The 20,374-nt window shown below is 42.1% G+C and overlaps 1 protein-coding gene across 1 annotated transcript in view; it reads right to left on the bottom strand.

Moving 5' to 3' along the window:
* The window catches only part of LOC122550699 (protein THEM6-like), a 34,771-nt gene extending 16,185 nt beyond the window's left edge, over positions 1–18,586 (bottom strand). Inside the window, exons 1-2 of the mRNA XM_043691829.1 lie at positions 18,168–18,586; positions 1,282–1,360 (exon numbers count right to left, since the gene is read on the bottom strand). Of these exons, the coding sequence (XP_043547764.1) occupies positions 1,282–1,360; positions 18,168–18,309 (221 nt within the window). The 5' untranslated portion in view covers positions 18,310–18,586. The remainder of the gene's footprint in view (positions 1–1,281; positions 1,361–18,167) is intronic.
* Between the last annotated feature and the right edge of the window lie 1,788 nt (positions 18,587–20,374).

Genomic DNA, 20,374 nt, shown 5'->3' with positions numbered 1-20,374 from the left:
CAGCTGTCATATTTAGCTAGCCAAGGAAGCCATGCAGCAATATTCTGACCCACACCCCCAATCACCACTCATAATTCAAAACTGCAAAACAATTAAGATATGTTTGAAGTAATTTTATTGCAAAGTCATCACTAAGTAATCAATCATGCTACTCTGGTTGACATAACTAAAAAACACGATGTAAAAAAATGAATTACAAAATCGAGCTTGTGACACAAAGTACTATAAAAATGGTTAATTATCTGTGGAAAGAGAACACTAAAAATTGAAGACAAGTAAAAATATTGTTTATTTAAAACAATGTTTCATTTAGTTAATAAGGCTTTTACAGAAAGCATGTTCAATAAGGAAATGCTTATCACACTGACTTTGAAGACTAGTCACCATTTTGTCGAATTTAAAGCGAATGGTAATTACTATAAATGATCAGAGATAAAATGTATGATAATCAAGAGATTTTTTTGTCATCAAGAAATATTGGCTTCAATTATTAATACTTATATTAAAGCAAGCTAAGCAATCAAGATGCAGGCTGTTAGTGCTGATGTAGACTTCTCAATTCAAGCAGCCAAACTCAGCATGCACACTCTTGAGAATACCTGTGACATGGTTACATTTAAATTAATCTTTCCTCTACAATGTTCAAATAAAGTGCCTGAACTACAATCGCTGAAGAACACAACTGTGATAGTTTCAATTTTCTGTACTAAGTATCTTGTGACAGCCAAAGTGAGCTTTCTCATCGGGGTCAAATTGTGAGCAAGTTAGTACTGTTCATTATTGCTATTCCAAACAGGGATGATTACCTAAATGAACATCATATATAATCTTAATGGCCAACATCGCAGTGTATAAAGAGACTTGATTTTAATTTAATTCACATCAATAATTAACTGCCAAAGTTTCTACAATGCATTTTTCAAGCTATTTTCCTCAGAATGAGAAATTAAAATAATGTCAGAAAAAAGTATCAGTTATACAGGCCGAACCTAATCACAACTCTCAGGAATTAGTTAATAATTCTATTAAGATCTTGCAGACCGGCAGCAGAAGAGTTATGTTATTAATCATGGATGGCAAAATGTTTTCTACATACAGATCTGTCATACCAACTATATGGTACCCGCGAAAGAGAATCCAGCATCCACTGCACAACTTTGATCTGCAGTCATTCAACAATAAAAGGGTTCTTCTATGTTCACTAACACATATGCATATTTTGATCTTAATAGTATCTTAAATGCCGACAATCCCACTTTATTTAACAAAAATAATAAATACCTGGCAAAATCACACTCCCGAAAATATCGAGAATTATTCATGTGGCCCAGAAAATCTATGTCTTGGAAGAGCACAACACCTGGAATACAGAGAGTAGCATAATCATAACAGTGATAGAAAAGGACATGTCAACCCCAATAAATTACTAACATATAGAAATATATATAATGACAATATGAAAATTACAGCTCCAAAGAGTTATTAAAATACCTATGAAAAACAACAAATGACCTCAAAATTCTTACTTACATTGTTATTACACTGGCAGCAAGTGCAGTGAGCAGAACATTACAGGATGCACTGTAGAAGGGACACATTCCTAACATTATATGAGAGATTCTTATGATCTTCCTTTGTCATCCAGATTTCATCACACTCATATATTTTGAGAATACTAATTAACTTTCCTACTTGAAAGCTGATTATGCTTCACCAGTTTTGTGCAAATTCACCTAAATTCCAAAATACAATTTTGCTGCATAGGTAATTTTTCATGATGAAACTGAGAAGCTACATGGAAGAGACTGCAACTGCTGCATAGATGCATTAGTGTTTAGAAAGTTCAAACCCATTCAATTATTTTGTAAGGTAAAATATCATTTTTAATTTACATTTATAAATTGGGATAAAACTAACATGAAAGTTGTCCCAATAGGCAATTTACTCAGACAAAAAATAACATTAGCAAGAGTTCTGCTCATTGATCTGAAATATTCGCTTTCATCTCTCTTCATCTGATACTGCCTGACCTGCTGAGATTTTGCAGTCTTTTTTATTCTCATTAGCAGTAAGTGTCATTTACAGCATTTTTTTCTTCAAGGAAGTGTTTTCCAACATCAAAAAAATGGCTGAACTCAGAATAGTCTGTTTGACAACAACTTATTTATTTATATAGCACCTTTAACATTACAGGCCTTGATGCTTCACTGGAACATTATAAAAGAAAATATGGCACTGAGCTAGATAAGGAAACATTAGGCCTGACTACTGAAAGCTTCTTCTAGCAGTTATGTCTTAAGATGTGCCTTAAAGGAAAAAGAAAACCAAGGGAGAGAGGCAGAGAAGCGTATGGAAGCTATTCCAGATGTTAGAGCCAATGCAGTTGAAGGCATGGCTACCAATGGTGGAGGGATTATAACTGGAGATGTTCAATGTTTTATTTCATGGGCTTTTACAATGAGACTAATATTATAAGCATGGACATTCTTGTCAGTTCTTTGATTCCTTATTGTTTGTAATCTCTGGGGACTTCAACAACATGTTTTATGGAGAAGAGCAGGATTACTGGCAGCAACCTTTTTGAATCCATACAAAGCACATTCCAGAGGTTCCTGAGAAGTTGTTGATGGTGATTCTGTGATCTGAATTTTCTCAGCCTCTAAACGACATGGGCAATAGCAAATCAGTTCTAAAAACATGGTGAGATCAGAAAAATGAGGTTCTCAACATTGAGGAAAAAAATTATGATTTTCCAACCAAGTGTTGAATGACAAGATGAGAACCTCACCAGGCAAGAGGCCTATTTCCAAGCATTTATAACTTGTGTTTACCTGTTCTGACATCATTTATACACAGTTTGCTATTCTCTTATGCATTGGAAACTAAATTGTACAATCCCTACATGGAGGTCAGAGTGGGTAGTTGGCGGTTGCAGCTCACCACTTACTCCTCTAGGCCTCCATCTTGGCCAGTAGTCCCCAACATCTCAGGGTATGTTCCATCAGCTGCAACTGCCTGCATTCTGTCCCACCCACATAATCTGGCACAAAATCAAACACCAGCTATATCATATCATAATGGCATATCTCTGACTCGGTTAGAACACAGTTATCATTTCAATGCTGCATATTGGAGCGCACCAACACCTTTCAGTATCATGCTGCTGCCATGCACCTTTGTGCACAGAGACAAGTACCCATGTCATCACAGGAATTGTCACTTGTTTTATTAGGAGGAGAAAGTGAGGGCTGCAGATGCTGGAGATCAGAGCTGAAAATGTGTTGCTGGAAAAGCGCAGCAGGTCAGGCAGCATCTAAGGAACAGGAGAATCGACGTTTCGGGCATAAGCCCTTCTTCATGCTTGTTTTGTTAGCACTTACTCACTTCACGCCTACTTGGATGCTCACAGCATCTGTGCCTTGCCTTTCTCATTCAGAACTTGCAGCTCACACTTCTGTCTTGTCTTGCTTTTAGCACAGTCACAAAGCAAGGCAGCTTGTCATGGTTGTCAGCAATGATCAATTAAGAGGGTGGACATATTGATGTATGACACTGTATTACATCAATGTCACATCTATGGCATGAGCCAACAGCTTACACTGTAAATACATTGCATGTGTTCCAACCAAATGAGAACGTTTCAAAATCTAAGGGAAGTAATCCTCTTTAATTAAGAGGAACTTGTTTTCAGTGAAGGGGTTCTAACTATAAATCAAGGCAGCATCTAACCTCAATCCAGGGGCTTTGACGTGATCAGTCAGTCAGCCACCTAGTTGGGAAGGGTCACATTCCAGGAGTGAGCCCTCATCAGTGCTGCAGGTCCCACACAGTCCAGGGTTTAGCGGTAAACCATTTGGAGAGCTGCGAGTCTGGTCACAAATCAGGGCTGTCATTAAAAGTTGGTCAGGGGTGTGTCAGAGTCAGTCCTGGGGATCTGTTCAGGAAAGTCAAAGGGGATTGGTGTAACTGCAATGGTAGGGAAGTTGAGGGAGTCAATTGCAGGGATTGCAGGCAGCATGCTTGGTTGCAAAAAGGGAAAATAATTGTGACAGGGCAACTCAACATATAAGGGCAGGAGTCAATAATGTATTGGAAGATATGGGTTAGTGAGGAAGGGAAGCACCACCCTGGATTCAACAGAACAGACAGCGCGGCACAATATAGACCTTGGGGATAATGCTGGGAGAAGAAGCAGTGAATAAGAGTTGGGTGGGAGGGGAATTCAAGATGGCAGCGACCCAGTAAGTCTGAGTCTGCAGTGCTCTGCCTCAGACTCGGGCAAAGTGGGGCACCAACCTTCACCTCACCCTTTAAATCATTCAGGATAGCTTTTGCCCGGCGTACTCAGTCATTTTACATCCAACTTGGATAGTTTGGTGTTTCTTTTAAATTTATTAAGGGCAAAACCTCCTGCAGCTCGCAACAGGCAGGGACCCCTCCCCCACCCCCGTCGCAGCAGCAGAGATGTCCACGGCCGCTTCGGGGGACTTACCTTCAGTGACGAGCCTGCTCTCCGGGATCACCAAGCTTCAGGAGAAGATAGACGCTTTCATTAAGGAGACGCAGTCCAGGTGGGAGTCGATCTCGGTCATGCTGCAGAAGCATGACTGAGAGATTGAAAAACTCAAACAGTGTGTCAGAGGGGCGGAGCAGCGAGCCGCAGCCTCGGAGTCGGCTGCCGAATCGTCCATAGGTCAGGTCTGGGCTCTTGAGCAGCGAATCAGGACCCTGGAGGAGCGCATCAACGACCTCGATAATCGGGGTCATCAGAAAAACATTTGGTTACTGGGCCTTCCTGAAGGGGAAGAGGAAGGCCAGCTTGTGGACTTTTTGGAGCAATGGCTCCCACAATTATTGAAGTTGGAGGAGTCGGGACCGGGCCGGGTGTGGGTGGAGTGGGCCCATCGTGTTGCTGTACGCAGGCCCGGGTTGGACCAGCGCCCCCACCCAGTTCTAATCCGACTCCAATGCTACAAAGAAAAACAAATGCTCCTGGAAGCCTCCAGAGTCCTGGGAAGGACCCGCAGGCCATGATGTACAAGGGTTTCAGGATAATGTTGTTTCAGGACTTCTCTCCAGCTGTGGTCCGCAAGAGGAGGGCATTTGATGAGGCGAAAAAGCGTCTAAGAGAGCTAATATTTTTTACTCCATGCGTTATCCAGCAACACTGCGCCTCAGCCATGGAGGATCCGTTTATAACTTTGGATCACCGGAGAAAGCAAAAGAATTCTTAGATTCTCTTAAATAGACTGTGGGACTCGAACCGTATGGACAATGACTTTATTTTGCTCCCCCTTTGTTTACCCCTTTTTTTTCCCTCTTTGTCTCTCTTCCACTCATCTTTCCCTGGGGGTGTGGGTGGGGGTGGGCTTGTTCTTTACTCTTCCTTTGGTCTCTTTTTTTTATATAGCTCGTGCAGCTTACTCGATTTGTGGGGGAGGGGGGTTTGTTCTGTTTTGCTTTTTTTTCTAGAGCGGCGGTTTCTCTCTTTCTTCATCTCACTTAGTTGCCTAATACTTGCTGGGATTTTGTAACTTTATATATTTCTATTTTGTATAGTGTTTGTTAAACACACCCAGGTGTTGGCGTGGGGGTGGTGGAAGCGGGGGGGGGTTACTCACTTTTAACTCTGGTTTTACAAAACACTTGAATTTGTTTGCTCCATTTGATAATGCCTGGGCCAAGGGCAGGGCCCTAGCTAGGAGAGGTTAGTGATACATAGTTATGCCCCCAGGAGCAAGGGGGAAAGTCTCCTTTTGAATATATTAGGAGTAGCTCTTAATTGTGTTGGTTTAAATGTTTTAAAGAATTTTTGTATTGGTGAATTTTCTATGGTCTTTATTCAAGATCTTTTGGGTGGGGTTCTTTCTCCTGGGGTGTCTCAGGCTTGCCTGGACGATCATGGCTAGCCATTCGTTTAGGTGGTGTACCTGGAATGTCAAGGGAAGCAATTCACCAATCGGACACATTTGATCATACTTTCTTTTCATCTTTCAGTTCAAAAAGTAGGGGAGTAGCCATTCTTATTCGGAAGAATCTTCGTCTCCAAATGTTAAGCCAGATAAAAGGTTAGTCTGGATGGTATACATTGATCAAAGCCCTAATACATGGAGAGGAATATGGAATTTTGAATCTTTATTGCCCCCTGCACACTATTTTAAATTTGTAACGGAAATATTCTCTAAGTCGATGGCTTTTGGGGTCCACCATACAATTATAAGGGGAGATTTTAATTGTATTATGGACCCAGAGACGGATAGGATACCTAGCAGCACTATGGGTACAACTGGAGGTTCTGAATAAGGAGCTAGGACTAGTAGATTTGTGGATGTGTCTTCATCCCCAGGGTAGAGACTTTACTTTCAACTCTAACCCACACAAGTGCCATACCAGAATTGATATGTTTAATGCCCCCTCGACCCTTCTGAATTCGATACTGTCTTGTAAAATAGGTAATATAGCTCCTTCTGATCATGCCGCAGTATATATGGAAGTCAAGACTAGGGATGATGGGATAGGCCCCCGACATTGGCGTATGGATCCCTTTTTATTGAAGGATAGCAAATTTATAAAGTATTTTTCGCAGGAATTCAAAACCTTCTGGGAAATTAATTCAGGTACGGCCAGTAACCCGTCGATGATGTGGGAGACCACTAAAGCATACACGCGAGGCTTGGTCATCTCATATTCTGTGACCCGGAAAAGACAAAAGAGAGAGAAACAATGTTTGCTCGAGGCTCGCTTGAAGGCAGCTGAGACAGTGTATGTTGACAGGCCCTCCATTACTAAGCTACAAAGGATCACAGCCCTTAGGGCAGCCTTGAATACCGCACTTACCCAAACAGCAAAGAGGGAAATATTATTCGCAAAGCAGAGATTATTTGAGTATGGCGACAAGCCTGGCAGATATTTAGCATTCCTGAAGAAAGGCTTATGCCCGAAACGTCGATTCTCCTGTTCCTTGGATGCTGCCTGACCTGCTGCGCTTTTCCAGCAACACATTTTCAGCTCTGATCTCCAGCATCTGCAGTCCTCACTTTCTGCTCGAAGATATTTAGCATACCTTGCTAGAAAGAAAAAGGCTCCCCAAGCCATTACGTCTATTAGAGAAAGTGCTGGTATCTTGACTTGTGATCGTAAAAAGATCAATACAACCTTTAGAAAGTTCTATTTTGAACTGTATAAATGGCAGGGCTATGAGGATAGATCTGGGAAGATGGAATCCTTCTTTAAAAATTTGGCCCTTCCGGCTTAACCTCAGAGCTGATGTTGATCTTGAATGCCCCCCCTGACAACCCAGGAAGTACTGGACATGGTTAGGCAGCTTCAGAGTGGCAAAATGCCTGGACCAGACGGATTCCAGGTTGAGTTCTATAAAGACTTTATAGGAGAACTGGCCGGGCCACTCATAAATATGTACAATTACTCACATAGTCAGGGCTGCCTCCCGCCTTCGTTGGGAGAAGCAAATATCTCTCTCATTCTTAAAAAGGGAAAGGCCCCAGAAGATTGCTCATCATATAGATACATATCCTTGCTGAACATGGATTTCAAAATTGTTTCCAAAATGTTAGCATTTACACTGGAGAGGGTCTTAACCATATATCATAAAAGAGGACCAGACGGGGTTCATAAAGGGTTGCAGATCAACTAATAATATTAGATGGGTCTTAAATATGATACGAGTCTGTCAACAGGGAACAATACCAGTCTTAGTTGTCTCCTAGGACACAGAGAACGCATTTGATTGGGTAGAATGGCCATATCTTTTTTATATACTGGAAAGGTTCGGTGTTGGAGAGGTATTTACTAAATGGGTTTCAGTATTATATAATGATACCAAAGCAGTGGTGATCACCAATAGTTTAGGTTCAGATAGCTTTAGTGTTGGCAGGGGCTGTCGTCAGGATGTCCTCTTTCACCATTATTATTCACGCTAGTGATTGAACCACTAGCGGAAGCTGTACGAGCTGAGCCTAACATAACGGCTCCAAGGGTTGGATCGGGTAAGCACAAAATCACTCTCTATGCGGATGATGTCCTCCTCTTCTTAAGTGATCCTTTGATATCCGTGCCCTGCCTAATTCAAGTGGTCTTGCTAGTGGATCCAATCTACCGGATGGATCTTGCTTCCCCTTTCGGTGGTCACCAGAAGGTTTTCTATACTTAGGTATTTTTATCACTCCAGTATTTGGTCAGCTGTATAAAACCAATTTTGTGCACATACTGGAGAAAAAAAGGCAGGACCTTCAATGTTGGGAAGATCTCACAATATCTTGGCTATGCAGAGTAGCCTTGGTTAAGATGAATATTCTACCTCATCTTCTATATCCTATGAGAATGCTCCCCTTGATGCTGCCGAGACAGGCGTTATGTAAGCTCTATGGCTGGCTCAGCTCCTTTATTTGGAATCATAGACGGCCCCTCATCAAATTAGAAAAGCTGCAGCTTCCACAACCAAGGGGAAGACTGGACTTTCCAGATTTCAGGAGGTACCAATTGAGCTCCTTATTATCTTATATAGCTGATTGGGTCTCTTGTGACCCACAATCAATCTGGTTAGATATTGAGACCTCCCAAGCAAAATGTCCCCTCATCAATCTTTTATTTATGGACAAGATGAAAGCTATTATGGACTATTGTAAAAATCCTATTGTATTAAATACAATTAAAGCCTGGAGGACAATGTGACAAGATGAGGGTAACCTGCAAAAAACCTCCCCTTACACCCCTATAGTGGGAGCACCGATTTCAGCCAGGGCTGACATATGCTACATTTAAAACTTGGAAGTCCAGAGATATCTCCTGCTTGGGAGACCTGTTTGATGGGGAAGTTATGATGTCCTTTGAGCAGATGTTTGGACTGCCTAACAGGGACCTCTTTCGGTATTTCTTATACACAAGAAGACCACACTGATAGTTAATCCCTACAAATCGGATAAGGAAAGGAGAGTGCTATGGCCGACGGCGCAGCCCTTGATCACTCTTTATATAATAAGGTATCGAAGGACATTGAATGATTATTTAAAACCTGGAATCAAGAATTAGGTTTGGAAATTTCCTTAGAAATGTGGGAGGACATCTGGGAAAATGCTAGAAAGATCTCTATCTGTAATAGAACTCAGGCTATTCAATTAAAGACACTTCACAGGGCTCATATGGCACCTGAATGACTTGCAAAATTCAAGGCAGGAGCGCCCCAATGTTTCCTAAATGTAAAATAGAAGGTGGCACTCTCATGCAATGTCTATGGAGATGCCATAAGATCCGCACATATTGGGATAGAGTAGCGAATGCCTTGACAGAGATTTTGGGTATGGAGATTAGATTGGATCCAGTGTCCCTACTTTTGGGCTCTTCAGATTTTCCCTTCCTGGATGTGTATGGGAGGAAATTATACGCCATTCTCTCCTTTTGTGCAAGGAAAAATATTTTAGTGAATTGGGTAGCTGAAGGTCCCCCAGGGCTTTCGAACTGGCAGAGGATAGTCATGGAATATATCCCCCTTGACTTCCTCACAAATATGGTACACCAAAAAATGGAATTACTTTATAAAACATGGCAGCCCTTCTTGAACTATATTGACACAGATATTTCAGCCATACTGTCTAGGGCTTTTGTCTGGCTGTGGTAATGGCTCTGGCTAGTTCGTGGACCCCCAGGAGGAGGAATCCCATATAAATACAGGTTTTATTATGTCTTGATGTAAATCTATTTTGAGCATGTATCTAGTTATTTAATTATTTTGTCGTTTACTGGTAGTAATGTATTTTATGTTTTGGTTGTTTGTAGGATAGATTAGTAGTTATTTAGGGTTTTTTTTCTCTTTTTTTTGGTTATTATTTATTTATTTTTTCCTTATTCATTTAATTTTATACTGGAGCTTATACTTGTTCATATTACTTTTGTGATTTTGTAAAAAATCTTAAAAATTTTCTTTTTTTTTAATAAAAATATCTATATTTAAAAAAAGGCGTTGGGTGGGAACTTGTAGAAGCTAAAAACTGATGGGATCAACAGAAAGTGCAAGGAAGAAATTAAAAGCAGGTTTGGAGTCCCTAGACTACCAGGCTGAGCCTGCAACTCATTCTAAGAAGTGCAACCTGTGTTGCCTTTCATTCTCATTCAAATCATTATTGCACAATGGAGATGAAAATCGCTGCCATAGCACCTGGAGTGGTCAGGGTTAGATTTCTTTTGGGAACATAGGTACTACTTCGTAGGCCCTTCAAGAGGCAATTGTATTAATCAGGCACTTACATAGCAGAGGTTAAAAAACCTGTAATTGTAAAATCCTGCAAGTGAAATGCATGTAATGCCCAACGTGTGATACAATTGGGCTCTTGTGGTACAATGATAGTGTACTTATCTCTGAGCTAGGATGCTAGGGTTCAAGTCCCAACTGTTCCAGAGGTGTGTAATAAAATTCCTGGACAGGTTGATATAAAAATAAATACCTGTGGGATACACAAATCTTGGTGACATTCTTGGTCATTACAAATTGATCACAGTCATCTGTGTGAAGCAGATTCAATCACAGGCGACCTTATAAATGTCACTTGCAAGTTGCCATTCACAAAGACAATCCAAAGTCTAATTGCTGCACAAGATTGATTTCCTCTCACCTTGAACAGTAAATATTTGCCAACCTGCTCTTATATGCAATGCTGCTCTTCTTGGGTGATTGGGGGTGGGGGAGTGATGCAAGTTTTCAGCAGTCAAAAGATGTGGCACTGGAAAAACACATCAGATCAGGCAGCATCCAAGGAGCAGGAGAGTTGACGTTTCAGGCATACACCCTTCATCAAGAATGTTGGGGAGAAAAGGAGGCTGAGAGATAAATAGGAGGGTGGGCGTAGGGGTAGAGGGAAGGCAGCTGGGAAGGTGATAGGTAGATGCAGGTGGGAGTGATAGTGATAGACCAAAACGAGGGTGGAGTGGATACATGGGAAGGAAGATGGACATGTAGGACAGTTCAAGGGGGTGATGCCAAAGTGGAGGATTGGATCTGAGAGGAGGTGGGGCAGATTAGGAAACTGGTGAAGTCAATTTTGATGCTCTGTAATTGAAGGGTCCCAAGTTTTGAAAGGTTTCTTAGCAGCATTAGAAACAACACTGAAAGACAACCAATTCACAGAAGAAACCCAGCAAACCATCAGAAGACAGGTACACCAACATTAAGGCAGGAAAAAGGAAGGAAACACACTCAATACACAAGAAAGAAAAGCACTATAAATACTAAAAAAAAAAGATAAAAAACATTGTTATCCTACCTGTGGACAAAGGATGCTTGACAGTCTTTTTAAATCAGAGAGACTACGTAGTGCAAATGCACTACTTGTAGATACCAACACTTACCAACAAGTGGCAATAGACCTGATCCCACAACTAGAGAACCAAATTACAGCCCTACTCAAAAAAAACTAGAAATCTGGAGAAATAAATAAGACTGACTTTCAAAAAAATGAAACCAATCGGTTCCAACACACCACGCTTCTACAGATTCACAAACCAGGAATCCTCCTCAGACCCACAGTCTCGCTATCTGGAACACCAAATTACAGACTGATCAAGAGCTACAGCAAAGACTAAAACACTTAGTAGAACACTCATGGCCCTCCATCCAAGAATTCCTGAAGACCAAAGACACCAAGGTAGCAGAGGATGAAATCATGGCCTCCTTTGATGTAACAGCCCTGTTCACATCCATCAACATCAATCTGGCCAAAGAAACACTGACTACACTATTAGAAGACCCAAAAACACGTAGACCAAACACCACTAACTTCATCAGCAAGGACAGTATCGCCAAGCTAGTGGACCTATGCCTTACCACCCACTTCACCTTCAACAACAAAACCTTCAGACAAACCAACGGATTACCCACGGTATCTCCGATATCAGGGTTCTTAGCAGAGCTAGTATTGCAGTGACTCAAACAAACAGCTCTGCCAGCCATCCAACCCAAACAAGGGAATTGTCTGAGATGGTCCAGGTGAAGTTAAGGTCCGCTACAGGGAAATATATTCCTGGTGGTAGAGTCTGATTTTAGGTGGCAGAAATGGAGGAGGATAATGTGCTTTATTCAGAGATTAATGGGGTGGAAGATGAGGACCAGTAGATGTCTATCCTTGTTGTGGTTAGAGGAGATGTGCTGGAGGGCATTGTTGATCTTGGGAGGGGAAACTGTAGTCCTTGAAATAGGTGGCCATCTGGGATGTCCTGGAGTGAAATTGCTTCTCCTGTGAGCAGATACAGTGGAGGTAGAAGAATTGGGAATAAGGAATCGCATCTTTATAGGAGGGAGAGTGGGAGGAGGTGTAGTCCATGTAGCTGTGAGAGTCAGTGCATTTAAAATGGATGTCTGTGTTGAGTTGGTCACCAGAGTCAGACAGGACCAGGAAGGAGAGGGAGGTGTCCAAGATGGTCCAGGTGAATTTAAGGTCAAGGTAGAAGGTGTTAGTGAAGTTCATGAATTGTTCAACTTCCTCGTGGGAGCATGAGGTGGCACTGATACAGTCATCAGTGTAGTGGAGGGAAAGGTGGGGGATGGTGCCAGTGCAACTGGACTGTTCCATGTACGTTACGAACAGGCAGGCATATCTGGGGCCCATGCTGATGCCCATGGCTACCCTTTTGGGCTGAAGGAAGTAGGAGGATTCAAAGGAGAAGTTGTTGAGTGTGAGGACCAGTTCCATCAATTGAATGAGTGTGACGGTGGAAGGGTACTGGTTGGGTCAGAGGGGGAAGAAGGAACAGAAATGGCAAATGAATGTTTATGGGGACTGGATGGCCATGGTGCAGATAAGGCGTTGGGGACCAGAGAAACAAAGTCATGGAGAAGGTGGAGGGCGTGGGTAGTGTCCCGAATGTATGTAGAACGTTCCTGGACTAAGCAGGACAGGACGGTATTGAGTCGAAAACTGTGGTGCTGGAAGAGCACAGCAGGTCAGGTAGCATTCAAGAAGCAGGAGTCAATGTTTTGGGCATAAGTCCTTCATCAGGAATGTCAGGGGGAGGAGAAGGGGCTGAGAGATAAATAGGAGGGTGCAAAGTTTGAGCAGCTTATCACATGTGTGGGGCATGGCGTGTACTGCATACATCTGAATAAGACCACCAAGTCAAAGGTCCATGTACAGGGATTCCATCACCGTCCATATCTCACTGTATTAAAGGACCATGCCAAACTATGTCATTCATATGTGATGCTGCTGCTCATATTACTACGAACTTGTTTTGTTTCTAACATTTCCCAAATAACTTGATTGGAAGAGTGATCAACAGATTCACCAAAAACAGGGGTCTTCATCACTATGGTCACAGTGCAATGAAGGCACGGAGAAACCAAGGAAGAAATAAGTTCACCAACAACTCCAGAACCAGCAGCAACATCCAATGACTGCCAAACAACCTTCACATGAAAAAACTGCAGTTCAAGGTCTTCTCAGGATGTGGAGAGGGTACAGGAGGCCCAGAGTGTATTGTACTCTATGCATTTTCTCCAAATGAGCAAGGAACATTGCTACTGCAGATGTCCTAGGATATAGTCACGAAAATGTGCCATCAGCTTTATCAGGTCTTGGAAACTGAAGGGGTGCTCTGGATGAGTGCAGCTCCAGCAACACTCAAGAAGCTTGACACCTTCAGGCCTAAGCAGTCTGCCTCATTAGCACCACATCTAAAAAGATCAATTCCCTTCGTCTCCAACAGTCAGGAGCAGCAGTGTGTATTATCTACAAAACAGCTATACAAAATCCTGGTTAGATGCCACTTGCTATACTGTGATAAGATCTGGGCGCTGCACATTAGGAAGGATATATTGGTCTTGGTGGGAGTGCAGTATAGGTTGACAAAAATGATATCTGGACTTCAGAGGTTATGAGGAAAAATTATTCAAAATAGGCATGTTTTCTCTCGATCTTCTATAAGGTTAAAAGGTTATACAATCGAAGTCTTCAAGATAAATAATAGGAAAAGACAAAGTAGATAAACCATTTTCACTGTTTGGGATTCTGATACTAGAGGACATAGTCTAAACATTAGAGCCAGACCATTCAGGAGAAACATAAGGAATGACTTCCATATACAAAGGGTAGTAGCGGTTTGGAACTCTCTTCCATAAATAGCAACTGATGCTAAATCAGTTGTTAGTTTTAAATCTGAGATAAATTTATGTTAAGCAAAGGTATTAAGTGATCTGGGACAAAGAGTTAGGCACAAATGGAGTTAGACACAAATCAACGATAATCTCATTGATTGCTGGAACAGGCTCAAGGGGGCTGATTGGCCTATTCCTGTTCCTATATTCCTACAAGATACACTGCAGAAATTCATAGCTTGATGCCATACAGGACAAAGCAGACCTCTTGATTGGCACCACATATTCTAGCATCCACTGTCTCCACCACTACGCCCAATAGCAGCTGTGTGTACTATCTACAAGACACACTGCAGCAATAAACCAAAAGTCCTTACCTTCCAAAGCCATGACCAGTTCCATCTAGAAGGTCAAAGGGCAGCAGATACATGGAAACACCACCTGCAAGCTACCCTCCAAAACACTTACCATCTTGACTTGGAAATATATCGCTATTCCTTTACTGTTGCTAGGTCAAAATTCTGTAATTCCATCCCTAACATCCCTAATTGTGGGTACACTTACAGCACATGGACTGCAGTGGTTCAAGATGGCAGCTCACCACCACCTTCTCAAAGGTAGCCAGGGACAAGTAACAAACACTGGCCAAACAGTGATACCACATCTCGTGAGTGAATAAAAACAGGTCACTATGCAAAATAAGAGCTCATAGTATAGCAGTGACAAAATAGCATGGAAGACTGGCTATAGGAAACAGAGAGTAGGTACAAACAGATTGTCTTCAGGTTGGCAAGTTCTAATGAGTATGCTGGTAGAAGTGATAAAGAAGGCAAATGGTATTGTTTATTGCAAAGGGAACAAAATATAAAGGGATGTTTTGCAACAGTTGTACAGGATATTGGTTTCAAAGAACTGTGCAGTTTTGCTCTCCTTATTTAAGAAAGCGTATAATATTTTCGGAGCAGTTTATAGGCTCACTTGACTGATTTTTTTGGGGTGGTGGGTTCATTCTGTACAAAAAGGTCAGATAGGTTGGATTTGTCATCTTTGGAGTTTAGAAGAATAAGAGGTGATCTTATTAAGACCTCATCAAGATCATGAGAGGTTGTTGAAAGAATGTTGCCCCTTGTAGTAGTGACATAAAACTAAGGATCTTCCACTTCAGGTGGAGATTGGGAGAAACTGGTTTCAGCACCCCAACTTCTTGGAACTCTCTTCCCCAGAGAGGAGTGGTGCTGCAGACAGTAAAACTTTTAAAGCAGGGAGAGATGTGGAGATGGATTCTTGACAAACAAGGAAGTTAAGAGTTACAAGATGGGTGGAAATATAGAGTTGAGGCCAAATCAGATCAGCCATGATATTATTGAATCCAAAGCAGGAATGAAGGGCTGAATGCCCTACTATTCTTAATTCATATGTTGTTTTGTATGCAAGTAAAGATAGAGGAAATTAGATAGAGGAACATGAGATGTTTGGACACAGTTGAAACAAAGGAACTATCCCCTTTGCATCAAAAACAGCAGTTGCTGGAGAAACTGACAGCATCTGTGGAGGAAATGTAGAATTAATACTTTGAGTCCAGTAACCCTTTTCAGCATCTGCATTTTTTTTTATTTAGTACCCTTTATCAATTTCGTCCAAAACCAAATGACTGGTTTAAAGTGATCAACCAAAGAAGCAACAATATCATTACAAATAGATTTCTTACATAGTGGGTAGTTAGGATGTGGAATATGCTGATAGTTTAAGGTTGTATTTGTGATTGGAAGCCTGTGACAAGTGGCATATCACATGGTTCAGTGCTGGGTACTTTGCTATTTGTAGTGACATTACACTACATGGTATATATTAGTGTAGATTTAGGTAATGAACATAGAAGACATGATCAGTAAGTTCACAGATGACATGAAAATAAGTTGCATGGAATAGTGAGGAAGAAAGCCTTAGAAAATAGGATGATATAGAGGGGCTGAACAATGGCAAATAGATCTTTATCCTGAAAAATAAGAGGTAATGCGCTTTGTGAGGACTGACAAAACAAGGAGTACATTCCTGATGAAAGGCTTATGCCCAAAACTCTTCTGCTCCTTGGATGCTGCCTGACGTGCTGTGCTTTTCCACTTTAACTCTTCAGCATCTACAATCCTCACTTTCTCTAAGGAGTACATGATAAATGGTAGGACACTAAGAACTACAGAGGACCAGAAGGACCTTGGTGTGCATGTGCACAGATCATTGAAAGTGAATAGGTGGAGAAAGTTATGGTTTATTTGTCTTTATTAGTCAAGGCATTGAATACAGGAACTGGGAGGTTATAATGGAGCTGTGCAGACATTTGTTGGAGCGTAATGAATTAGTGTGCAGTTCTAATCATCACACAATGGAAAGATATCAAAAGCCAAAGAATACAGTTTCTGGAAATGGTACATCTGTTTGGACATGAGAGCGTACAGAGGAATATTCATCACCTGGGCTGGAGCATTTCAGCTACAAAAATAAATTAGTCTCATTTGTTTTCCTTAGAGCGAAGAAGACTGAGGGAGATCTGATTGAGATGTGCAAAATTATGCAGAGCATAGATACGAAGATGCTTTTCCCCTTAGAAAGACAACAGGGGTTCATTGGTTTAAATTAAAGGGTAAGTGGTTTCGAGAGAATTTAAGGAATTACTTTCTCATCCTAAAGATGGTGGGTATCTGAATCTCAGTACCTGAAAGGTGGTAGAGGCAGGAACCATCTAATAAATATTTAGATGATCACTTGAAATATACTATAAAAGGCTAAAGGCCAAGTGCTAGAAGATGACACTACATTAGAGAAATGCCTGAAGCTTGGTGTGCACACAATCAGCTGAATTACTTCCTTTTGTGCTGTTAATCTCTATGACTCAGTATTATAGGAAAAGCCAGGGGTGTCGCACAAGTTGAGAAGACATGACTGGCCGAATGACCTCACTGTACCCATCATATGATTTTAATCTGTTTTCCTCAGAAATTCTGATGGTTGTATCTTCTTTGCCGGCCAGTTAGTTTTTGTGTAGACAGGCAGGAGGCTGAGAGAACACAGCAAGCCAGGCAGCATCAGGAGGTGCAGAAGTCAATGTTTCGGGTCTAACCCTTCTTCAGGACTGGGGGTGGGTGTGGGGAGGACTTCAGATAAAGGGGGTGGTGGGGGTAGGGAAGTGAAGTGGGAATAGGTAAAGATGGGTGGTTGACGTGGTAGGTCAACAGGAGGAATGAATCTGGTTGGTGGCAGGGAGCAGTGGAAGGGAGGGGGAGGGGATGGGAAGGGAGGTCATTTGAAATTGGAGAACTCAGTGTTGAGTCCTCCAGCTGTAGGGTGCCCAGGCGGAAGATAAGGTGGTGTTCCTTCAATAGGTGCTACAGCTACTTCCACTGCTCCCAGCCACCAACCAGATTCATTCCTCCCATTGGCCAAACAGGTCGTACCCTCCACCTGTTTTTACCCATCCTCACTTCACCACCCTGCCTCCGCCACCCCCTTTATCTGCAGCTCCCCCCCCCCCCCCCCAACCACCACCAGCACCACAGACATCCCCAGTCCTGAAGAAGGATTACACCCGAAAGGTCGACTTCTCCACCTCCTGATGCTGTGAGGCTTGCTGCGTTCTCTCAGCCTCCTTGCCTGTCTACTTTGGATCCAGCATCTGCAGTTTTTTTTTCCTGTCTTAATAGTTAGTTTCTTCGTGTAGAATGTGCCTCCAGCTTCAACAGCCAAAGATCGGCCGGTTTCTGCTGCACGGTATTGTGGTTGTCAAGACCATCATTACCGCTCCCCCTCAGACAGTCCACCAGCTCACACCATCGGTAAGACTGACTAGACAAGGAATTTCGGGCCGGAAGGTAGCAATTCTCAATGAATCAGCACGCCACACCTGCAGGTATCCACCCCCGCTGCTGTCAGGAGCTGTTCAGACAGGTTGGTCCGGCTGTGACAGCAGCTTCGCAGCAGTTTGAAATATCAATGACAGCGAGCCTGAGCGAGAACTTCCGCCACCTCCCACAACCCATGTGTAATGAGCCGGCACATCGGATATAGCTTTCCTTACCGCGGACTGTTTGCTCCTTCAGGATATCCTTCACCGGAGTTTCGAATGAGGCAACCAGCAACACCAGGGTTCCACGGATAAAATACCAGAAATCAAAAAGGGTGAATGGCAGCACCGACAGTAGAGCCACGACGATCCACATGATGCCGGCCTGAGCGCTACAGAGGACAGTAAACGGGAGGCAGTATCATCCTCCGATCATCATTATTGCCTCTTCCGTGTCATACCCCGGCGCGCTCCCCGCGTCACAATGCAGGGAGCAACCGCGAGCTCGCTGGTTCTTTCTCATCCGCTTGCGTCACAATGCGGGAAGTAAGCGCGAGCTTCCCACCTAACGGTCAAAACGTTTAAAAATACTGAGCCTTCCATCTAGCTCCTGATCACATGTACTCTGTAGATATAATTAGCAAAGGTCATAAAACATACGTTATCATTTAAAACCTTTTAGAATTCGCAACGTGTTGTGTATTCGTTTTTTTTCAATAAGGTATAATTCATTTAGAGTTTATTGCTAAAGGTAGATTATCCAAGTGAATGCGTTGTATCTTTAACATTCATTAATATTTTGCGGTGGAGGTCGAAATGAAACCATCTCAACTGCCGAATTCAGATTTCCAAGTTTGCAGCCCCTTCATGTCAAAAAAGAAAAATATCGAGCAATTAAAAAGCCTGCAAAGATATTGGACTGAACTTGCACCTTTCTAAACTCCAAAGGGTAGAGGTCTAATTCTTTTGAGGCCAAGTCTTATCCCAGGACCCAATTTAGTAAACCTTCTTTGTAACCTCTGTCAAGGCAGATAGAAATTGAGACCAAAGTTATAGATTCAACGGGTCTCATCAAAACCCCTGCACCATCATTGAGCATAAAAATCTTTATTTTGCACTTCCGTCTTCTAAATACCGGATTAGAGTATTAGATGTTGAGGCAATGAAGGGAAACGGAAGTTAGCAAATACCGTGATTGCTGGATTCCAGTACAGTATGAACAGGAAGAAGAGATTAGAATATAGATAGAGCACATCGGTAGAGACAGGAAATAATAGAGGAGTTGGACAAAAAAGGGTTTAATCTCATTGTTCAGAAGGATGATAGGTGATCTAATTGAAACAGTCATAATTAAGATGTGATTTGCACGTTTTTGTCCTGATACAACAACACTGGAACAAACTGGAAGGTATGGGACCAATCATTTAAGACTGAGAAGAGGAGATATTTGTTCACTCAGTTGTGTATCTTTGGAACTGACTATCCCCAAGGATTGTGGATGCTCCATAGAGTCTTAGAGATGTACAGCACGGAAACAGACCCTTTGGTCCAACCCATCCATGCCAACCAGATATCGCAACCCGATCTAGACCCACGCTCCAGCACCCGGCCCATATCCCTCCAAACCCTTCTATGAGAAAAGAAGTTCACTCACTTCAATAATTTCAGTCCGAGACAAGATCTGAATCAGTAGTATTGTCTATTATGCTCTTGCAAGAGGGATGTGGTGTTCAATGTCCACAAGACACACATACACCCTGAATTTAATGTGTACACAATATTTATGTAATTTGTTTCTCTTCCCTCCTCCCATTGCTCTTCCCCTGTTTACATCTGTTTCTAATCTAAACGCGGCTGTTTATCTCTGAACTCATCCGGCCTTATCCGTGACAAAATGTTTATCTCTGGCCCCACAAAGCCATTTGACCACCTCCCTCTGTGGCCTTATTGTTATTTATCCTTCTTCACTGCCATCTGTTTCTGTGCTTACGAAAGTAATATTTCCTTTTATTCTTTATTTACACAGAACCTTATGACCTTTTAATAGTGGTCTTTTTTTGTTTTTGCTGAAGCGGGAAACAGATGCTTATAACTGTTTGTACAGGCATATCTAGCTTAATCTACACCCCCTCCCCTCACAGCACCTTATCTATTTATCTGTAACATCTACCATTGTTTGCAGGCACATTTCATTCGTGTATGCACATTTTAGCTAATGCAAAAGCAATTATGTATTTCCTTCACATTGTTTTCATTCTTGTTAACTCAGCTCTTGGCTGAAACAATTATATACTGGTGTGAGTTCATTTACCTTGCATAAACAATTATGATTGCAGAAGTAACACTGCTTTACCTATATCCCACACCTTCCTATTCATATACCCACCCAAATGACTTTTAAATGTTGCAATTGTACCAGCCTCCACCACTTCTTCTGGCAG

Source organism: Chiloscyllium plagiosum, chromosome 6 (genome assembly GCF_004010195.1).
Source record: "Chiloscyllium plagiosum isolate BGI_BamShark_2017 chromosome 6, ASM401019v2, whole genome shotgun sequence".
NCBI lineage: Eukaryota > Metazoa > Chordata > Chondrichthyes > Orectolobiformes > Hemiscylliidae > Chiloscyllium > Chiloscyllium plagiosum.
The sequence above is the reverse complement of the archived record's forward strand: the minus strand, read 5'-3'. Positions and strand labels throughout refer to the sequence as shown.